Genomic DNA, 23,365 nt, shown 5'->3' with positions numbered 1-23,365 from the left:
TCCCAGGTCGGGGTACCAGTCTCCCAGTGCCTTCCCATCCTGGTCCGAAAGGCTGGGCTGGAGTCCCAGGCCCGGCTCCTGAGCCAGGGTCCTCTCCTGGGGTCTCGGTGCAGGGCTGGGGTCCCTGTCCTGGGGTTACGCCCGGGGTCTCAGTCCCCATCCCTGGATCCGAGCACCCATGCTCCCTTGGGCTCCTGTCCCAGCCTCTTGGTCCGGGCAGCTGGGCCGAGGTTCTGGGGTCCTGGTGTGGGACGTTGGGTCACGTTCCCTGACCCTGGTGGCCCTGATCTGGGGTGTTCGGTCAAGGTGCCGGTCCCTGTCCTGTGGTCCCGCTCCAGGGTGGTGCTTTGGGAGGCGTTCCCCGTCCCGTGGTCACATCCCGGGTCTCGGTGCCCCTCCCCACCCCAGCGTCCAGGCCCCCACCGGGGTCCCTGTCCCGGGTGGGGGCCGCCCCTCGGTGCGCCAGCGCGGCGGGAGGCGAGGGGGGTCGGGGGCAGCACCGCCTCCCTCCCCCGCCCCTCGGCGGGGTCTGCTCCGCGGCGGCCCCGCCACCACCGCCGCGGCCGGGCGGGGCCGCGGGAGGCGGACAGCGCGGCGCGGGCCGCACACGGCGCCTGTGCCGAGGGGCAGGGCCGGGGAGGCGGGCGCCCCCTTCCCTTCCCCTCCCCTCCCCTCCCTCCCTCCCCTCCGCTTCCCGTCCCTGCCCCTTCCCCCATGGCGGCGCTGGGCGACACGGCGCGGCTGGCGGCGGCGGCGCAGCGCGGGGCGGCGGCGCTGTGAGGAGCCGCGCGGGGCCTGCGCGGCGCGGCGCCGGGCGGGCATGGCGGGCCGCGGCCGCCGCGCCTGGCTCAGCGTCCTGCTGGGGCTGGTGCTGGGCTTCGTGCTCGCCTCGCGCCTCGTCCTGCCCCGCGCCTCCGAGCTGGCGGCGGCGGCGCGGCCCCGCCGAGCCCGCCCGCAGGGCTGCCGCCCGCTGCCCGCCGCCGCCCCGCCGCGCCGCCCCGGCCCGCCGGCCCAGAGCTTCCTTTTCGTGGGGGTCATGACGGCGCAGAAGTACCTGCGGAGCCGCGCCGTGGCCGCCCACCGGTGAGCGGGCGGGGGGGCCGCTCCGCTCGGCTGCCTTCGGCTGGGCTCGGTTCGGTTCGGCTGGGCGGGGGTCGGCTCGGGTCGGGTCGGGTCGGATAGGCTTGGGTCGGGTCGGGTCGGGTCGGCTGGGTTCGGCCGCGTTCGGCTGCGCTCGGCTCTCGGCGCGGCCGTTTCGCCTGAGGAGCGGCTGAGGTAAGAGCCCCCGGGCGGGAGGTCTCCCGCGGCGGGGCCCTTGCGGCCGGGATGCCCTTGCGGCCGGGATCCCCCCGCCGGCCCGGGGACCGCTCGCCCTTCCCGGGGGCAGGTGTGAGCGAGCCGGAGGGGGCCCCTCAGAGCACGCTCAGACCCGGCTCTCCTCGCACCAGCCCGGGCGCAGGGTGGGCAGCGCTGGGGCGCTCGCCGGGCGGCTGGGCCGGATTGTGAGGTGAGGGGGAGAGAGGTGCCCCGAGCTCTCTCCCGCTGCCTGGACAGGTCGGCGGAGACGTGAGGGGTCGAGTTGAGTCGCGCTGATGCTCTCACACGGTCTGGTTGAGCCGGTACCTGGCAGGCAGACCCAGCGGTCTTGCCTTAGGGTCAGGCAGCCCCTCCGTAGCGAAGGGGCACGTACCGCCAGTCACCAGGGGAGATGCGGTCGTCAAAGTGCTTCCCTCAATGCTTCTACCTTGGGCATGGCCGCGTCACGCTGGTGCAGTCCTTGGCTGCTGCTTCTGAAGAGAGCCGACAGCCTGATAATAATAATAAAGTTTGGAGACTGCTGTAACCCCCTGGATAGGAAAAAAGACCACTGTGCCAAGCCGAGAGCATGTGCTTAGGAATGAGACCCAGAAAACGCATCTGGGAGCAAAGAGTAAAATCAGCCTCCGCTCGCTGCAGCTGTCGCTAAGGCTGGACCAGGTAGCGAAACAGCTTGAATGGGGAAGGTCAGCTTTGGTGAAATGCTTCTAGCTTTGGGCTGGTGAAGCTAGCGCAGGAACCGGGGTCTCTGAGCCATGTGTTTGTTACCTGAGTAGACCTATTTTCAGAGCAGGGGCAATCTTTGTGCTTTCCACTGCGTGCCACTCTCCGTAGTCCATGGTCTCCAGCTGTAGCTGGGTATTGCCACAAGCGCCGCGTGCTAACGGGACTTCTGTCCAAAGCCTCGGCGGCATCAGAATAATCAACTTTTCTGTGAGAGACGTGTCTGTGGCTTTGGAGAAACTCTCCGCTCTGCTGAAATATGCTTATTGCTCCAGCGTTCGCACCAGCAGGCAGTGCTGGCAGGCTGCGCGGGAAGCCTGGTTGGGAAATCTGAAAGAGTTAAGAGTTAAAATGTCAGCTCGGGTATACCCCGGCTCTGATAGAACGCTGCACAGCCAGTGCTGTCAGAGGAGCAGCCAGGAGCTCTGGGGCGAATCTTTCTCTAATAAACATCCCCTTTAGTCTTGTACTAGAACAAACCCTCCTCCATCTCCTGCCTGCCCAGGTTGAAAAGTACTTGGCTCTATTGGCCAGTAAGAACAGGATGGCAAAACCATGCATGATGGACCATCTCCTCCTCCTCCCCCCTGCCCAGCTCTGGTTTCAGGAAAGGGTAGCTCTCTTTATATCAACATCAAATGCAGTAAAATTGCTTGATTTGGGCAATCTGAAGCATATTGTCCACTAACGATGCTTTTAATGGAAACTTAATTCCTTCTTTCAGCAGTAGACCTGTAATTAAGTTACAGAGGGTGTGTGATTGAAGCTTTGAAATGGGTGAAAGAGTCTGTTTCTTCAGGGTTATGTATTCTTCTTCACTATGTGGGATGGAGCATTTTGGATTGCAAATCTCATGAGCCATGTAATTTACATTTACGTACAGAAAGGCTGGAGTCGTGTTGGGAGATCACGTAACAGGTTTTATGGCAGAACAGTTTGTCTAGCATCCATCAGATTTTGCGTCAAGAATTCAAGAAAGGGAAATTTATCACAATATTGTCTAGAAATGGACGTTAGTTGTGGAGCATTTCACTTCGCTGGTGTGGGAAGGATTCTCGTCCCTGGCTTTGCCCGTGCTTGCTGAACAGTCCCGTGCTGTGGGAGAGCCGGGTTCACAGAATCAGATCTTGCAACATCTGCTCACACAAAAAAATGGCTAAAGATGCAACTTAACAAATCCAGCTAATGCAATCGGGCTCCTTCAGCCCTCGGAAGGAGATCCGAGTATTGCTTTTTACTGCAGTGCTATTTTGGTTTAACATCTAGAGATGATGTCTGCTCTCGGAAGGGACGAATAAAGAGACCTCTTAATGTTGCAGTAGGGCTAAATGCATTTTTCTCACCTCCATTGGTAAAAGAAATGAGCTAATGTCCTGGTGACAGGAAGACATCTTTGGGGGAAGGTGGGGAGGGGGGAAGAGGAAGACAAACCTGAAATCTTAAATGGCTTTTGATTGCCATGAAGTACTCAAGCAGACAATTGCTGGGATTACTACATTGACAAAACATCCTGGTGAGCTGAATCGCTGGCACAGTGAGTGAAATGGGAAGCTGCTAGCAAGGCATTCCCGGGGTGGCAGCGTGTGCAGAGCCTTGATACCACGCTAGCCAGAACGCTGAAAGGAATTAGGGATTCAGAGGCTGAATACCTCCAAATTGCTGTGGCTCAAAGGCCATTTATAGACACAGCTAAAAGGGACCGGAGCGGAAAGCATTTGCTGATCCTTGCTGCTGTGAATCCAGATAGGTTCTAACAAGAGGGGAAGCAATCCACTTCCTGAACATCAATCATGAGTGAAATGACCACTGCAAGGCAAAATGGGCCTGCTGGATTTTCAGGAGATGCCGGCTCTTTGAAACAGTCCTGCTTTTGTAGTCTGCGAGGCAGAGAATAAGCTTTAGATCTACAGCTTTTCGGAGGGCAGATTTGTAGCTTCAGCAGTTATTGCATCTGACAGCCAGGTTAGCAGAGCTTCCCTTCCAGGAAGCCAGTGAAGTGCAGCAGCCGAAACTGTGGTGTCACATCAAAGGACCAAGAAATAGTCAGGAAAAGAACCATGCAGGAAGGAGTTAAGGTATGGCTAGAGTTCAGGGAAAGTGTAACAATATGTGCTAACGGTTTTGCAGTTGAGGGGAGTTGTCCTGAAAGAGCTGCAGGAAGGAGAGGATGGGAATAAGCAGTCTCCCGAAAGATTTAAGTCTGCTGTCTCAGGAACAGAAATATCAGGCGGTTAACCTTTTTTTTTTTTTTTCTGGCGTAGCAACTAGATTTCCCAGGAAACGTGGCAGGAGACTAGTGTGAATGCAGTTAATGGTGAGATGTCAGAGGTTGGCCTTTGGCAGTATCTCTGCAGGAATACAGCTGCAGTACTTCTCAGTTTGGGACAGTCCTCACGGCACCTTGAAGTACCACAATGCCACATGCCCAAGGACCGCAAGTGATGCCAGGGCTCGTGCTAAGCCATCCCACTCCTGCAGCAGAAGGGTGCCCTTTGGGAGTCTCCATTTCGAACGTGCTGCCACACTGTTCGTGGTGGCTTACAGGAAACAGGCTGCACTGGAATCTAAATACCTGAGTGCTTGGAAAAGCTTAAGTGAAAGGCAGCCAGAAGGATTTGGGATCTAAAGGAGTTTGTATTATCTGTCTATGCACTAGCTGCTGCAGAAGTGTAATACAAAACACATTTTTGTGCTTCTTTTAAATCCAGAGCCTAGGTCGAGGCTGTTGGGTGGTATTCCGTTTTGGTCCTTTCTGGTTGCAAGTGAGGTAGTACGATGGATTGTGGAGTGTGCACTCTTGCCTCTCGGGAGGAGGGCATGTGAAGTGACTTTGAACATCATGACAGCATGGTATGTGTTTTGCTTAACATATCGATCATACCGCAGTATTGCAATAGTGAGAACTCGGTGTGTCCTGCTCTTGTATCCTCTAGCAGAAGTATGACATATTTGGGCTTTCCAAGCAGTAACCAGTTACCTAAAATTTGCAAGAATGTTTAAGGAACAGTATGAAAAAAAAGCCGTGAGAGCAACTGGCATTGATGCATGGGGGATAAGGAGAAATGAAGTCACCTACATAACCCAAAATAACCATATGGCCCAAACCTCTGGGACACTTCGGCTTTGATCCTAGTCTGACCCACTGAGTATCGGTGTGCCTATGGATGATGGATCCGTTTCTGTCCCTGTTTCCACAAGGAAGGTGGATGGATATCCATGGACAGAAAACTGGCATCACTTTAAATTGGAGGAGCTTAATTCAAAGGACTCTAAGGAGCTGCGGAAGCTGCTTGGGTTCTCTGTTAAAGCTAGATACCAAGCGATCCTGCAAAAATTTGAAAGGAACTCTCCCTCAAAATCTGAACTCTGTAATGCAGATGTTAACTGACAAGCCCTTTTAAACCTATCTGGAAATTTTAAAAAACAGCTTGTTTTTCTGACCTCTCTTGATGGTCATCTGCAGTCCCACATGCAGGAGCAGTGTGCTGGTTTCCGTGCTCGGTTCTCCTGGCTCAGCTGTGGTTCATTGCTTCCCCTGTAGCAAGTGTTGCTGGAAAGGTGGGACCTTGAAGAAGGCTTACGCAAAACTAGCCCTAATTCAACATGAAATTTAGCTGAACCATGTATTCAAGAAATCAGTCTTTTAGGTCCGTTATCTTGATGAGTTCTTCACAAATTATGATTTTCTTCAGCATAATTATATAAGATGACTGTTTCTCAAAACTTTAAATGGTTTCTCTGATCTCCTCTAAGGGAGGTTCTCAAACTGCAGACAAAAACCAAATACATTTTTTGTAATTGTCTCTAGTTTGGGTCTCTACAAAGGGACCACTGTCTGCATAATGCCTCTTACTGTGCTTCTGCTGAGTCTGCAGAGCTGATAACAAAGCAAGGTAATACAAATAAATAATAAACACTGGAAACTGAAGATAAAACATTCCAGATCTGTGCTCCTACTGCTCCAAGCTATGCTTTTTAGACTTCTTTTTAAATGAAGAAATTACTTATGACAACATTTGGTAACTATAGTAGTGGTCACTTTTTAGCAGATACTGTTTTTTTTTATAGCACTCTTTGTGCACACAGTTTTCTGTATTGCATGAATACCTGTATCAGCTGTGACAAAATCTTTGCACCCAGTTTGCTTGTGATTTGTTCAGATTAGGGCACACATAGGATATCCAGTGCGCAAAACCACTTAAGGGATGGTAAAATTGACTTGGTAGCCACCAGTACTGGAGCAGTCCTAATGTCCTCTGCTAAGAGGTTTCTTCTAAGGAAGTGTTACCTAATTTTTCTATGTTTGTGTTTGTTTAAATGGCACTTTGATTCCCTTGTCAATGCTCGCTTCTAGTTTGTTGGAGTTATGTGCCCTGTGCACTGAGAGAAACCAGGTCGCACCCTGTCGTACATGTTTTCAGCGCTGCTCCTGGGGAAGGTAATAGAGAGCCTTGCTGTCCTGATTCATGCACATTCTCCTGTTTAACCGAGCAGATTCAGATTACACGGAAGAGATAAAGTTGGGATCTGTCAGAGCAGTTCAGTTGCTGGGTTTTTAAATGACCAGTTCAGTACATGTATCGGTTGCACTCAGAACCTGATATTTCTCTCTGGACAGAGTTGAGACAGCCTTAAGGCCACCAGTGATCACCGCAAGGGAGGTGGTCTCTGCAGGCATAGATACAGGAGTCTGGTGGCAGAAATGTTGGGACTGCGTTTCTTTTAAACAGCTGGAGGTGATGGGGAGCCCTCATGGGGGAAGGAAGGTGTCAGGTTTTGCTAAAAATATTTTCCTTTGGCTTTTTTTTTTTTAATTATCAAACATACAATTAATTTGCAGATACAATCTGCAAATCTTGTGTTAGAGAAGCCTTGACTAGGAAAGCAATATCAGCCAGTGGGAGTGGGTGCTGGTGGGGCCACAGGAGTTAGAAAGGTGTTGAGACGAGCTCTGTGCCTAAGGTGCTGGAGGGGTCAGGTTGCTGCCTATAACCTGAGAGCAGACACTGTAAACTGGACTGGAGATGGGAGGATGGAAAAGAAACGTAGCTGTTACCACACTAATTTGCAGAATCACTTGTGATTGAGCCAGGTCTGATTCTTTGCAATGTTAAGATAAAAAACTTAAAAGTAGTTTTGATCAGAATTCATCCCTGCATTTACCAGTCCTTGGTTCTGCTGATAGCTGGGGTCAGAAAAATGTACTTACAGTTCATCTTACAGTCTGTGGTTTGGCTTCTTTGGCTGGGTGCAACAACATGTTTCCTGAGCAAACTGTTCTGTATTCTCTTCCCAAAAAGGGGCCACGTGGAGCAGTGAGCTGTGGCTTAGCTATAAGGAGCAGCACATGGTGACTCCCATTGTTTCAGCCTCTGCCGAGCAGCGCTTGCTTGCGTTGACACAGATGCTCAGGCAATTTTTCGATGTGGGAACGTATTTTGTCTGTCTGAGTTTGAACAAACGCTCAAAGCCACAGTCACAAATGACACGGCGAGTCGTCTCATCCTAGAAATTGCATTGTCACAGGAAGTGAACAAAGACTTAATCAAGCTGTGCTGGGGCACGGCTGGAGTGAGATCCCAGGGCTGAAGTGACGTTGCATGTCCCACGCATGCAGGGATAGTTCTCTGGTTTACTCCTGTTTTAGTATGAAACTTAAATATGGCCCACATCCAAGAAAAGATAGGGCCAGATTGGCTTTGAGCTGAGGGGTTTAATGCCATATTGAGGGCTGGAAATCAAACCTGCCAGGGTTTGTGGATGTACATGCATTTTATTCCACCTTCATTGAATGGGAACTCTATCTTGACAATACTTAAGGGTGTCTTGAGGTGAGGGAACCTGGTTGGAGAGCAGGGAGTAGATTTACACTGGGAACCAACAGAAGGAGTAGTGGTGGGAAAAAAAAAAGGAAAAAAAAAAGAAAAAAAAAAAAAAGAAAAGAGTTGAAGACTGCTCCTGAAGAGTCCAGAAAGGAGCAAAAGCTTGGAGTGATAGAAGACAATCCTGCATTGTCCATAGTTCGTAATCATTACAAAGGCAGATCTTTCAGGATACTGAGAGCAAGTCTGAAAATTCATTGTTTGCTTTTGAGTAAAAGAAGTCAATAAGCAGAAATTTCCATAAGACTTTAGCTTATAACTTCACCTGGTGATTGTCTGGAAAGTGTCCTGGGTCCACCCGAAGCTGCACTGGGAGCTGGTCACAGTGGACGAGATGAACTGCATTTCTCAGTAGCTTCTTATGCCTTTTCTTTCTATGAGATTAAAATTTGAATGCATCAAGTACCTTTAATGAAGAAGTCTTTTAAACTTAGATTGGGAGTTGATATGGGAAGAGCAATTTACCATGTAGTCTTTTCATTCAAGACCAGACGATCTGTATGTAGAGTGTGGGTATCAGAAAATAAACAGTGGAACTTCCTTAATAGTTAGCGAAAGTTCAAGATATGAATATGTCTCATGTTAAAATGGGCAGTTTTCAACGCTTTAACAGGATGTGACTTTATAACCAGTAGTACCATGCATTAATTGCATCACTGATGATTAAAGGCCTCATCACCTCTATTGTGAAGTCAACAGGAATGTTTCCATTGGCTTTACCCTGTGGTCTTCTGGGAAGCTGGGATCTAAACTTTTCCTATGAAACACTACGCATGGCAGTAAGAAATCCAGAAGACAAAGCTTTTAAAGTAATTGGGTGATATTCATTACACAAAGCTGAATTAGTGCGTAACCATTAAGGTGTTGAAGTTGATGTTTAGTTAATACTAACTAAATACCTTTACATTTCCCAGTGGAACTTAAGGAATAATTCTTCTGAAATATTTTTACATTTCAGACTTTGTATGGTAGCTAATTCTGGAGACTTCACATTTCAGATGGTCTGTACTGCCCAAAATCCGCTCTGCTTTTGGCAAGAAGCCTGTGTTGAGAGGCATCTGGTAAAAGTGACAGTGATGCATCGAAGCAATACTGTGTCCTTTACCTTGAGAGAGTTTTCACATTCAGCTTTGAATATAGGTTATATTCTGAGCATGGTCGCCAAACATAATTAGAAAATATTCTCCCCCTATACAAAAAGGGGCAAAACCTGTTGGGTTTACGAGTGAAAATAGTTTTCTGTGAGTTTCTCTGAAGGATACGTGAACTCTGCTTTTCCCCAGCTAGAATTTGAGAAAATGGTACTGAAAGACTAAAATTCCTAATTTTTAGGGCAAGGCTGTAACAGTTATTGAAAGTCCTCCCTGGAGGAGGTTAAGTGTTCTGCAGTCTGCCTCGAGGAATCATCCTACATCTCTTCCTGCAATATAAGTGACGCAGTTTGCCCATGCAGATGGGTTGGATTTAGCAGAGAGGAGCATGGAAAGTGTAGAGCAGATATCGTCGCTGTGCTGCTTCACACAGAAAAGGCTCCTCTTTCGTGATGTTCCCCTCTACTAAAATCTGGTCTGAAGCGTGTGGAAAGCTGCTGGAGGTGCTGGTGCTGGTAGCAGCAGGTCATCTGTCAGGATTACATGTTTTGCATGCATCTCTTAGGACTACTTTTCTACTAGACCTTTGCTGGTATGGGCAGACCCATTTGAGGTTAGTGTTGCTACCATGCTCTGTGCTTCTCCGGCTGTCGCAAAGGCGCAGGAGCGTTTTACCTCTGTCAAAGCCCTACCTGCTTCTCCACATAGCATCTAGAGGAGTTGCTCTTTGGTTGGTTTCCCACCAACTGATACTGATTCCTCACAAGTTCATGTGAAATTTCCATCTATTTACTCCTTGGAAGTCAGTACTTCTGAGTGCACATTTGAGCTTTTGGTGTGGCTTAGGGGGATTGGGAGGTGTATGTGATGCTGAATAACTTGCAGGGAAGCTTTGGAGGCATTAAATCCAGTTGTATGTGAATTGTTTGCCCATCTTGGCTCCCTTTGGCTTCTCTCTGTATCTTGTGACCAGTATCTGTTAGACCAATACTAAGTCTGCTTAAGAAAGCCTGCCTGCCACTAGTGAACTACCACTATTGAATTATTTTTCTATCAGATACAGCTGCAAAAATGATATTTAGATGCTTGTCATGTCAGAACTTTTTGCGCGTTACACCAATTGCTCTGTGTGCCATGTGAATGTCCTCGTTTGCATGGAAAAAAATAACCCTTCAAGGTGTTTAAAAACAAAATTTGTAAAGCAGATGAGGTGTAGTTCCTTTGAGTGGTCTCTGGTAGCACTCTCTGCCTGCCTTGGTTTGCATACTTAATTAGTCCTTATTGTCTTTTTCAATCTAGAACGTGGTCCAAAACCATTCCTGGCAAGGTTGAATTCTTCTCCAGTGAGGGTTCAGACACCTCTATTCCCATCCCCATCGTGCCGCTTCCAGGTGTAGATGACTCTTACCCACCCCAGAAGAAATCTTTCATGATGCTCAAATACATGCATGACCACTACTTGGACAAATACGAATGGTTTATGAGAGCTGATGACGATGTTTACATCAAAGGGGACAAACTGGAGAACTTCCTCAGGAGTTTGAACAGCAGCGAGCCCCTCTTTCTTGGGCAGACTGGCCTCGGCACCACGGAGGAGATGGGGAAGCTGGCGCTGGAACCAGGCGAGAACTTCTGCATGGGGGGGCCTGGAGTGATCATGAGCCGGGAAGTCCTGCGGAGAATGGTGCCCCACATTGGCGAGTGCCTGCGAGAGATGTACACCACCCACGAGGACGTGGAAGTGGGAAGATGCGTACGGAGGTTTGCAGGAGTGCAGTGTGTATGGTCCTATGAGGTAAGGACGAGGGCGCAGAGAATGAGGTGTGTGTTTTGGGGGAGGTAGAGGAGAGGGTGGGAGAGGCTGGCAGCAGGGGATTGCTGTTGTATGGCTGTGCAGCAGTTCCTCTAGAGCTCACCTCCCTTCGCAACTTCACCATCCAACTGTACAGTTTCTACACTCTGTTTCCTGCAAGTGTCACCCTGGGAGAGACCTATGCAAATACGGAAGTGCAACAGTAAGGAGGGAAATGGAGCCTGACATTAGGCACATTGGGGTGAGGGGAGGAACATTCATCGTTCATAACAGTTATTTTTATTTAGAAAGAGAATAAGCTTAAATCAAAATGGCCACAGGTCCCTGCAGTCTTGACTGTCTTTTATCTTCTTTAGCTGGGTATGTCATGGTGTCAGTGTGGAAAATAGATGATACAATTACGGTGTTTCTTGCTGCAGCTGAAATATGCAAGGCTGACAGATGTTTGCCCTGACAGTGACAGTTTTCTCCCAAACTATAGCCATGGCAGAGATGTCTCATGGTGGCTGACACTGTCACCCCATGAGCTGAGCTGCCTCCCAGCCTGCCCGCAGCCCAAGTCCGCTGCTGTTCAGGAGACTCGCTGGCAGCCTCATCCTGCAGACGCCCACTGAGCAGGTCCTTGACGTCAGCAGAGACAAGCCACCACTCTTACACTGAAACTCGGGGTCTGCCCACACTGATGTGGCTGCAAATTGGGCCTCTTGGGGAAAAAAAGGGGAGAGTCCCCAGCCTGCTTGTGACAGTTTCATGCTGTTGTTCCTGCTGGATGCTGAGGGCTGGCGGCTCCTCCCAGGGGCAAGGGGGGCTTCTCCTGCCCGGGTGTGCTGGGCTCTTTGAAGTGAGTCCTGGGTGTTTACAGACTGTCTGATTGAAAACACCTGCTGGGCTTGAGCTGCAGTTTCTCCTCTAGTACCAGGGAAAATGCTGGTGAGCCTCTCATAGAAATAAGGGAGAAGTTGAGAGCACAAGAGAGGGTGAACAGTTTGTCTTTTTACACAAACGTTTATGACTCGTACGCAACTATGGCTTTGTCGTTTTATGAGATGTGGTAAAGAGGAGGATGACAGAGGAGCTGTGGTCACAGATGACAACAGATACTGCTGCTGACCCGCTCTTTCACTGACAAAGACTTGTGTTAAACTTTTGACACTGAATTTCTGCCCCTAAAAACTGTTGCTTCATTTCAATTCACAGTTCAGTGACAGGAAAGCCTCTGAGGAAGGGGAAGGAGGTTTCCAGCTGCAGTAATTCATTCATATCTTTTGTGCATAAAGACTTTCTCGACTAACAGTAGCTCTCCACATTCCCAGCTTACAGACCTGGAACTAGTTTATGTATTGCCAGTATTGTGGTTAGCCATTCATAAGGAGTCAGTAACTTTTTCCACAGTTTTTAGCAGCATAAAATTTTTACTCTAGACATTCTGAGTTGAAATAACTTCTGGTGTGAATGCCTGTACCGTGTGGCATTTGATAACTTACTGAAGGTCAGCATTTTGGTACTACTGAAACTGGCAAAGACCTCCTGAATTCAATATGATCAAATTTTGGCTTGAAATAGCTAACAGTAGCACACAACTGCACTAGGAATGCTATCTGACAGAATTAGATTGGGCTTTTTTCAAAATCAATTTTGTTTGATCAGCTTCTGTTAAATTATCCATAGTGCTGGATTCTCCCAAGTGCCATGAATTACTTAAAATTGGTTTGTGTGAAGTGTATAAACTGTAAGATGTTCAGAAGTAACCTGTGAGTGTGAGGCGTTAAAGCTCAGCTGTTTTGGAGAGAGGGAAGAGTTCTGGTGATGAAAGCACACTGCTTCTGCAAGGAATAGGTCCACTCTCATTTAGTTGAGGCTTTTCAATTTAAAAACCTGTCAGCTTTTCCTTTTTTTGATCTGGTCCTCTCATTGCCCAGACAACTAGGTTAAATGTGCCTGGTATTTTATTTAAGATAAAGCAATAGCTGTGTGAAATAACACAGCTGTCGTAACAGCTGTGTTAGGAAAGCTTGGTGTAAAAGCGACATTCTCCATGTCTTGTACGTTCATGAACATCAAGTAACAGGCCACTGTAAGTGAATTCAAAGCATTGTTCAGTGAGCTTCTGACAGAGGAAAAAGTTTATCTGTGCCTGCTCTGCTGGGGCACAGCCACCACATTCTTCACAATTCCCATCGAAAGGGAAGCAGTGACAGCACGAGGCTCAACAAACAAAACGGCGTTGGCCTCAGAAAACCCAAACCTCAGACTTCTCCTTTGCTTCCTGCACTTCCTATTCTGGAGAGTCTCAAGTGGCAGCATGAACAAGGAGTTTGGGTCTTTGCAGTCATCCCCAGCTCTTTGGTTTTCATTCTTAGTGCCTCGGACATGGTGAGCCCTGCTGGACCTCAGTTCGGGTGGTTTTTTTCCCTGCACTGTTCTTGCAGTGGGCTCTATGCCCAGAGTTGTTTTACTCATCTCCATGACTGTCACTGCCCCCTTTCTCTGATTTTAGGATCTCACAATGTCTTTACTGTGCTGCTCATCTTCCCTGGCTCTGGCTCTGGTGTTGTGCCCAAATGCGTCTCCAGGCCTGGCTCTGTGTTTTTTTTCTGCTCGCAGCAGTCTGTCTCAAAACCCTTTCTCTTCCTCCCCTTCCTGTGTTTCTGTCACTTCACTGCTCTCTGCGGTGCCTCTTAGACCACTTCATTAGTGGCACGGGTTATTACCCATTTCAAGGCTTGTAAAGATTTGTTCATGCTCTTCCTGCCGTCAGGAGCTTTTCAGCAAATACAGTAAAGGAATTGACACTCTGATTCTTTGGACTTCCTGTTTCATCTCACCCCAGAAAAGAGGCAAGCTTGAGGAGAACTGAAGCTCCCTGGGCTCTAGGGAGCTTCATCTGATGCGCCCAGGCTGCTGCAGGAGCAGTTTGCAGCCCGTGGTAGATTTTAGGCTCCTGTGACCGGGCTTGTAGCTGTTGCCCTACTTGAGACAGGTGGAGTGAGTCACAGATGAGACATGCCTCTTAAAATGTAAGTTCTTTATGGCAAGGATTATCATCATTGTAAAAACAAAACCGAGACTGTTACTGCTATTTGACAAATAGCTGTAAAACTCAGCCCTCTATAGGGTGGAGCAGCCAAAGCTACGGATTTTATGCAGCAAACTGGAAGAAAAAAAAACATTAAAAGAATGGAGCTGTGAAATCTCTGAAGCTTACAGATGGGAGCTTGACAGTTTATGAAGTGTTACAGAGCACAGTTCTTCCTCTTGAAGAGGGGCAAAAGGCTTGTACCGAGCTTGCTAGGAAGTGATTCTGCATTTCTAGTGAATATTGGTACTTTGGACTTCTGGCACACTGATGGGTGTTTTTCTCAGAAAAAGTTTACATATTTAAGTCTCCTTCCTTCTCTCGTGTCCTCCCGCCAGTAGTCCTTCTAGTTCATCTTGTGTGGATCACAGAGACGTGCTAGTTTTATTTTCTCATGCACTGCCATGTGGTGCCATGCGTGGTCTTGGCTATTCAGCCTGAGAACGGGTTTCAGCTTTGATAAGAAGCTATCTCATTTGTGATTTAAACAATCCCAATGTATTGTTGATCTCAGTTTTCCTTTTGAGTCTAATGTTCCCTTTAAATGCATCTGAATTATGAAGGCATCGCTCTGTAGCTTAGTGTTGTTTCAGCCTTGTTTCATAGCTGCTGCTGAGTATTGTGTTTTAATATCCTCATCTTAAAAGCACTGGTAACTTTAATATAAGCTCTTTGTAGCTACTAGAAATCAAGGCAGTGCTGATACATATCCCGTTAATTTCTTCAGTAATAAAACCCTTCTGACACACATTGCTTTCAGGTGATACTAACTGCTTCATGTCCTACAGCGCAATGGAAACAGCTGGATCCAATGGAGGAGCTCACACTACCTCTAACTGCTGGTGCAAATGCCCAGATGTTTTGTCTGGTTTTCCTTTTGTTCTGATTGAGGTAGTGGGAGAAATGAGGTAAGAAGCAGCAAGCGTGTCTGTGTGGAGGGGGCTGTGCTTTCCTCCAAACCAGCAACAAGTACTCTTAAATGTCCTGAAGTGAGACAGGATATTTTTATAATATACATTGAAAAGAAGCTGTGACAAAGGGAGCGATCGCATCAGGAAACGTGAGCATCAAGGAAGAGTAGGTCCAATCTTTTGGGTGTTGGCAAGGGAAAAAGTAGGGCAGTGGTGACTAGGGATAGCAGGGGGCTTCTGGGAGAAGGGGGATTTGAATTAACGTTTTGTGTGGTCTTTCATCTGGAGTAATTGAAGATAATTGCTACTCTGAAATTCACTGAAGTTAGGAAAGCCCTTAAAGTGCACATTATATCTGCCAAGTACATTGGCAGTGCCAGAACATACCGTTTCTGGAATGGACTCTCCCATGGGCAAAACTGAAGTTTATGGTTTTCTGTAAGATAGCCAGAAGTCAAAAAAAGATAAAAGTCCTGCAGTGATTGATCAGAACTGAAATACTGGGAACAGATGCAACTGTTAACCACTAACCTTCAGTTCCCTTGCTTTATCCTCTGAGAAAGAACCTTCCTTCATTAACGAGAAAGGAGATTCAGCCTGTTTCTAGCTGGCTAATGTACGACACGCAGCACTCAGTGACTTCAGCAGCAAGAGCTGTACACCTCAGAGCAGGGCAGGATGGGGTCTGTGAGGAGGTGCTTTGGGCAGGGTGCTCTGAAGCACCTCGGTTCACTGCAGTCTGTGCGGGGCATTGGGGTTAGACCGTGATGTTTGGTCACTCTTGCTCTGTGAACCCTCGCCTTGGACTCTAGGCAGTACATGTAAGACTCCACTTGTCTTTGTGGTGGGAGCATCCAGCAGCACTTCTGAAATCAGATGCTCTAATATATATGTATTGTCCCAGCTTCAAAGCTCGTGCTATTTTTTTTATGTCAGAGCATAGAAATTTGGCAAACCCTGACAGCAAGAGATACCTGCATCTCTGTGTGTGTGTGTAGCCCATTGCATCTCTTCATTCAAGAAACCTATGATACAAATCGTGTGTGTGCGCACGAGAGGGAGGATACAAGCATGTCCAGTGTCTTATGGTGGATGTTTTTAAATCAGCTTTACTTAAGCACTAAATTTTATCTTTGAAACACTTCAGAGATGTCTGTTTGGCTTCAGAGTATGTTGAAAGTGGGTGGCCATCCGTTCTGGGGTTGGATGGAGATTGAGCTTCGTGAAGGTAACAAGGAATGGTATTTTGTCAGAGGACACGCAGGTAAGACTAGAGAAGAGCATTATCTGGGCAGGGAAGGCGATGCATGGAGCTCAGTGTGAGACCAAAATACATGACTGATGTGACAGGGAGTCTGTGACGACCGTGGGGGAGGCAGCATGGTCTGACCACTGTGGTCTAATTTTAGTAGCAATGTTTGCTGAGGAGGAGGGCAGAGAGGTCAAGGGAGAGGGCAAAGACTGTGGTTTGGGTTTGTGAAACCAAGGTCTGGGTTAGGAGGGTTTGGAATAGGAGACAGATCTCAGATCTGCACCAAAGTCCTGACCTATCTTTTTCACTTCAGAAAATAATTAAATATTTGAGAACCAAATATTTCCAAGAGGGAGAACTGACTTGACATCACTAAGTCGTTTCTTAGTGACTTCTGAACTCAGGTTGGTAAAGGTGTTTTGTTTGTTGTAGAAATCAAGAACCACTTTGTATATAGCTCTGAGCATTGTACCTAAGTCACTTGAGTCTGGATCTCTCTGACTTTCTTCTGGCCATCATTTTAAGAGGAAGGCTGTGTGATTTGTGCTTACACACACATGCATTTCCAGGCTGTAGAGACTGTTCAAGACTGACCTAGTTTTTGTGAGCACACGGTTAATCTGTCCCTAGTTAGCTGGATGACTTGATCTAATGCCTAAGCTGAGGGTTGCTGAAATGGGGACTTTGATGGTGTTGTGCAGACTCTAAGGAAGCTTCAGCCATGAATCCAGCAAACAGGAGTATTGCTTTTTTCCCCATTATTGTTGTCTCAAAGTGCAGTCGTTAGAAATTAGGATCTGTGCAGCCTGTTGAGTTTAGGGAGCCATCAGGATTAGTTGATATCTTGAGGACGAGTCAGGAAAGGCTAATCCTTCATTGCATGACAGGACAAAGAACTCTTAATAAAATAGCTCATCATCCCAGTTTCTTAATTAAGGTATGCAGAAGATACTTGAGGATTTGAGTTTGTTCTGTTGAACAGCAATGGGGATAGGCAGAGGGAGGTAAGTCTGAGTCTAGAAGCTTTCTAATGTATTTTTCTTTTCTGAACTGATGGGAAAGCCATCTCTCTTTTGCAGGGTAGATTCTTACTTTATGGCTTGCTGGAGCTGTGAGACTCGGTACTTGGAGGAAATAATGTGCTGTGATCATAGTTGCACGCTGCACTGCCTCTTGTAGGTGAATCCCACCTGACTGGAGACCTTGGAAGGACACGGTTAAATTCCAAACCTAATCAATATAAAAGCCAGTAATATCTGTGCAGTCAGTTATCTCCCATGGGTCAATTATGTCTGACCAAACTTTGAGTTGGCAAGTTTCCTTTTCCATTTTATTTAGTGCTTATCTCTGTGTATAAAAGACGAGGATGGGAGGATAAACCACTTCATGGCTACCTCTGTATAAACAGAATCTCTGTGAAATGTCCCATGTGACTAGACAGTAAAATAAATAAAAAAAAAAGTCTTTCTCAGCTGAAGTGGACATGAAGTGTCTTCAGCTTGGGCTCTTAGTATGGAAGTTTTTAGCTGATCTATACGTAGAGGGTAACTGTGACCAGGATGTTTGAGAGGTGTGTTAATTGTGTAAGTTTGGAGAGAATATTTGCTTTTTTCCCCTCAATCTATTAGAGCCAAGTTCTGTGAGCAGCCTAAAGCACCAGCAGCATGGAGGTGTCAGAGCCTGTAAGCATGGGAGAGAAAAGCCAGACTTGTTTAGTGATGGAAAATAGAAATGAAGTGCTGATGTGGGGAAGGGGCTTAATATAAACTAGCTGAGGTCACCAAAGGGATGGTAGAAACACATTCAGCACAAATGCTTTCAGTGCTAGCTGTATTATACTTGGAATACGGTGTTTTGAGAAATAATTGGATTTTTGTTAAGAAAAACAATTGAATTACTACAGAGAAGAAACAAAAGGTGGATCTTTTAAATGGTTGGATATGATGGGTTTTGATGTAATACCTATTTTTACTTTTATAAAAACAATTTAACATAAAATATCATTTTCTTTTGAACTTTGAGTGAATGAACACAGATAATTATCCAGAGTTGCATTAGACAGTGGTTATAGCCAGCTGCATCAGTGTGTAGCACTAACCTGCTATGAAGGCTTTTCTTAATGATTTTGGAGAAGGTAGTACATAGCAGGCTAAAGTTGCCTTGCCACAGCGCTGAACTGGCTGCTCTGTGAGCATTTCCCTGTGCTCTCTGGGCTGACAGTGTACTAGGGCAGTCTCTGAGGAAGCATTTGTGATCTAGAATCATAGAATCGTTTAGGTTGGAAAAGACCTTTAAGATCATCACCGTTAACCTAGCACTGCCAAGTCCCCCACTAAACCATGTCCCTAAGCACCACATCTACACGTCTTTTAAATACCCCCAGGGATGGTGACTCAACCACTTCCCTGGGCAGCCTGTTCCAATGCTTGACAACCCTTTCGGTGAAGAAGTTTTTCCTAATATCCAATCTAAACCTCCCCTGGCGCAACTTGAGGCCATTTGCTGTCGTCCTATCGCTTGTTACTTGGGAGAAGAGACCGAAACCCACCTCGCTACAACCTCCTTTCAGGTAGTTGTAGAGAGCGATGAGGTCTCCCCTGAGCCTCCTTTTCTCCAGGCTAAACAACCCCAGTTCCCTCAGCCGCTCCTCATAAGACTTGTTCTCCAGACCCTTCACCAGCCTCGTTGCCCTTCTCTGGACACGCTCCAGCACCTCAATGTCTGTCTTGTAGTGAGGGGCCCAAAACTGAACACAGTATTCGAGGTGCGGCCTCACCAGTGCCGAGTACAGGGGCACGATCACTTCCCTCCTCCTGCTGGCCACACTATTTCTGATACAGGCCAGGATGCTGTTGGCCTTCTTGGCCGCCTGGGCACACTGCCGGCTCATGTTCAGCCGGCTGTCAACCAACATCCCCAGATATTTTTCTGCCAGGCAGCTTTCCAGCCACTCTTCCCCAAGCCTGTAGCACTGCATGGGGTTGTTGTGGCTGAAGTGCAGGACCCAACACTTGGCCTTGTTGAATATCATACAGTTGGCCTCGGCCCATCGATCCAGCCTGTCCAGGTCCCTCTGCAGAGCCTTCCTACCCTTGAGCAGATCAACACTCCCGCCCAACTTGGTGTCGTCTGCAAACTTACTGAGGGAGCACTCAATCGCCTCGTCCAGATTATTGATAAAGATATTAAACAGAACTGGCCCCAGTGCTGAGCCCTGGGGAACACCGCTCGTGACCATCTGCCAACTGGATTGAACTCCATTCACCACATCTCTTTGGGCCCGGCCATCCAGCCAGTTTTTCACCCAGCGAAGAGTATGCCCATCCAAGCCATGAGCAGCCAGTTTCTCCAGGAGAATGCTGTGGGAAATGGTGTCAAAGGCTTTACTAAAGTCTAGGTAGACAACATCCACAGCCTTTCCCTCATACGCTAAGCAGGTCACCTTGTCATAGGAGATCAGGTTAGTCAAGCAGGACCTGCCTTTCATAAACCCATGCTGACTGGGCCTGATCACCTGGTGTCCTGTATATGCCGCGTGATGGCACTCAAGATGATCTGCTCCATAACCTTCCCCAGCACTGAGGTCAGACTGACAGGCCTGTAGTTCCCCGGATCCTCCTTCCAGTCCTCCTTATAGATGGGTGTCACATTTGCTAACCTCCAGTCAACTGGGACCTCCCAGGTTAGCCAGGACTGCTGATAAATGATGGAAAGTGGCTCGGTGAGCACTTCCACCAGCTCCCTCAGTACTCTTGGGTGGATCCCATCCAGCCCCATAGACTTGTGTGTGTCTAAGTGGTGTAGTAGGTCGCTAACCATTTCCCTTTGGATTATGGGGGTTTCATTCTGCTCCCTGTCTCTGTCTTCCAGCTCAGGGGGCTGGGTACCCGGAGAACAACTGGTCTTACTATTAAAGACTGAGGCAAAGAAGGCATTAAGTACCTCAGCTTTTGTCACTATGTTTCCCTCTGCATCCAGTAAAGGATGGAGATTCTCCTTAGCCCTCCTTTTGTTGCTAACGTATTTATGGAAACATTTTTTATTGTCTTTTATGGCAGTAGCCAGATTAAGTTCTAGTTGGGATTTGGTCCTTCTAGTTTTCTTCCTGCATAACCTCATGACATCCTTGTAGTTCTCCTGAGTTGCCTGCCCCTTCTTCCAAAGGTCATGAACTCTTCCTTTTTTCCTGAGTTCTAGCCAAAGCTCTCTGTTCAGCCAGGCCGGTGGTCTTCCCCGCCAGCTCATCTTTCGGCACATGGGGACAGCCTGCTCCTGCGCCTTTAAGATTTCCTTCTGTACCATTATATTTTGCCAGTTCACCATGTTTGCAGTCACTGGTCTGGTGCTGAGAGATAGATTGAAAAGAGCTGTTGACACCAGGTGACTCCTCAGCTCAGCCCAGGAAGTATCAATTCTTCTTTTGCTTCCCAGTTGCCTACTCCTAAAGTCACTGTCCTCGCTGGCCTGTGTGGTGTCCTGGTGCTGACAAGGCAAAAGATGACATTCAGTGTGCTGTTGTATTTCTTTTTTTATAGCTTGTAGCTGCAATAACTAATGAAAACTGTGTATCTTGAGTCTTCCCATGCATTGTACCCAAGTGCACTTAACGTACGTCAGTAAGGAGCTTGGCTTTTTGGGCTGCGGTGGGAGAACCATTAGTTCATGGATGAACAGGGGAGATGCAAGATGACAACCTGTAATGCCCAGTCCTTGCAGCAGGCAGGTAGCAGTTTAACTCGGGGCTCTGTGCTGTTGTCTGATGGCTCTGTGGATGGTGTGAGTATGTAATCTGACTGCACAGAGGATTAATTGTCCGGGATTTGTCTAACCTCATTTCCTGTAGACACCTCCCGGCTGAAGAGCTGCTGTGGCTGTTTTGTGTTCTAAAACCATCTGATTTGGAGCAGAGAACTTAGTTCTACTTTGCTGGACTGTTGCACCATCTTTAATTGATCCTTAAAATGCTTAAAACATTTTAGCACTAATTTCCTGTGTTAAAAGCTTATCTGGACTCCTGGCGGTGTGAACTTTCATGGTTATCAGCTGGAGACCTTAAAATCTTGCCAGAAATCCTGATTGCCTGAAGGGTGGGGATTATCTTCCTGCATGCCTAGACCAAAATGACCTTTATGTGTCACAAAGAGGTTGGGAACATAATTGGAAGGGTTTGGGGAACTAACTGGTTTTGTTTTCTTAAATCCTGAAGTTTCAGCTGAAAGTGCATTTGGGGGTCCTTGCAGAACTGAAAGTTGAGTTCTGGTTATTTCTGGTTAGTTTCTTACAAAAAAGTGAATTTCTGCTGGTGTCCTCAGTGAAAGCAAGTTAGTTGTCAGTGGTTCTTTCAGATGTGTTTTGAGCAAGTTTAAAGTGCTGTTATAATAACGAAGCAAAAGTAAAAGTGACTGATTTTTATCAGTGGGATTCCTGAGAACCAAGTGAACTTCATGCCAGTTACTTGCAGCTTGTGTGGTAATAGGGACTTCAGTAAAAGAGTCAAATCCTGGATGTAATTTAAATTGCTATTAGGGACCCAAAGTGTTTTTTAAGACTCTCTGAATTGGAAATGTCTGTTTATCCATTTATACTTTGTCCACACTGCAGTGTTGTACCTTGATGTGGAGTATTGCTGATAAGAGGAAAGCCACTACAGCGAGCTCTCTTTTCCAAGCACCCCAGCAGTTTTTCTGTTTCACGGCAAGCTTGGCAGTCTGCGTAGCACTGTTTTACCTGTGCTGCTGGCAGTGACTTGCTCCGAGGGCTGCAGCATAGATGAAACTCCGGCAATCAGCTTCTGTGCTTGGTGGTCTGACATCCTGGGAGCATTGCTAGGGTAGAGCAAACTGCTTCATTTAGCATCTGTTCTGATTTATAGCTGAGAGCACATGTCAGTACAGGATGGGAGCCCTAAATGTTTATGCAGAGCTGTGAGATGAGGCTCCTAGAGCCAGTGCTTTAGAGTCATTAGCTTACAAAGAGGTTTAGGAAAAGGCAGGACATGCTCTTGTGTAATGAAAAGAGCACAGGTAGGGTCATGCCCACTGGATCTAAGCTCCATCCAAGTCTCTGGGTTTAATCCTTCCTACTGAATGGCTTTAGGGAGCTCCAGCTGAGTGCTATATTTTTGTTCTTGGAAGCAGTCTTCAGAAGCATCCTCTACTCTTTGAGGATTAAGCACAGGTTCTTAGAGGCTAAGATTAGCAATGAAATAAATGGGAACCCATAGTTTGGACTCAACCAGCAGTTCATTAGAAAGCAGAAAAGGGTAGTAGAAAGCTGCTTGCAGTTCCAGAAGTGCTACTGTCACCTTCCAGCTGCAAAAAAAGCATGTTATCAGAACACTCATCTACCTTTGTGTTGGCCCAGCCTTTCTGAGTAGGCAGCCAGCGTTTGGATGCTGCGTCCTTGCCCACTGTCCTCTTGGCTATGCTCAGACCTTGTGTCGGTGTGCTGTCTGAAAGGCAAGCACAAGTTTGCTCATGAAAACTTGTTGCCTGCTCTTGTTCGTGGTTGCCACTTCAGATTGGTGCAACTGGTTAGAAAAGTGCTCTGAGAATAGCAGCAGAGTATTAATGAAGGTTCCTCTGCTCATAGGCCTTCAATGGGTGTAATTACTTGGCAGCAACTTCTCTAAACCTTATGTGAATTAAAGCTACATGTTTTGGCTGGTTATGTCAGCACAGCACTGTATTAGTGAGGAATGCAGGAGAGAGTGCTAGTTTGCATTAACTGAGCTGCCTTAATCCTTTGTAACCATACTTTTTAATATGTGTTACTGTCTTACAGAGAGAGAAAACATTTGCCCAAGGAACAGCAGGATTCACTCCTCAGCATCTCTGCATAAGGGCAATGTTCTTTGTCCTTAATAAGGACTAAGAAAGTTCTTAGTAGGTGGGTGTTGAGAATTAATATTATGTGTAATTCTGCATAAATACTCGGTGGGGAACTTCCTGTATCTTAGGTCTGAGTTTTTTATAAATCTTTTTTCCTACAGTCCCCCTCAATATATGGGTGCAGAGTGGGTTAAATGCTTGACTTGATTTTTTTAATGGTTTCATACAGCCTTCAGACCAGATGCTTCACTAAAAACAATCTTGTCCGACTAGTGACTCCCGAATGTACACCTCTCAGGTTCATTGTCCAGGCCAGCAAAAATATTGTTCCCTTGCATGTGTATCTTTGCTGTCCTGTCAAAAGAGAAATTTGCTTAACCTTATCACAGATGATTTGTCAAGAAACCTTACCCTTACCTTACCTTACCTTGTTTGTTTAACTTTATCACGGATTACTTAACTGACATACT

General features: G+C 47.2%; 1 protein-coding gene across 1 annotated transcript in view; it reads left to right on the top strand.

Moving 5' to 3' along the window:
• Positions 1-820: 820 nt before the first annotated feature.
• Positions 821-23,365, top strand: part of CHSY1 (chondroitin sulfate synthase 1) — an 80,622-nt gene continuing 58,077 nt past the window's right edge. Inside the window, exons 1-2 of the mRNA XM_076348044.1 lie at positions 821-1,083; positions 10,313-10,808. Coding sequence (XP_076204159.1) covers positions 821-1,083; positions 10,313-10,808 — 759 coding nt within the window. The remainder of the gene's footprint in view (positions 1,084-10,312; positions 10,809-23,365) is intronic.

This window comes from Aptenodytes patagonicus, chromosome 10 (assembly GCF_965638725.1).
Source record: "Aptenodytes patagonicus chromosome 10, bAptPat1.pri.cur, whole genome shotgun sequence".
In the NCBI taxonomy this organism is placed as follows: Eukaryota; Metazoa; Chordata; class Aves; order Sphenisciformes; family Spheniscidae; genus Aptenodytes; species Aptenodytes patagonicus.
The sequence above is the reverse complement of the archived record's forward strand: the minus strand, read 5'-3'. Positions and strand labels throughout refer to the sequence as shown.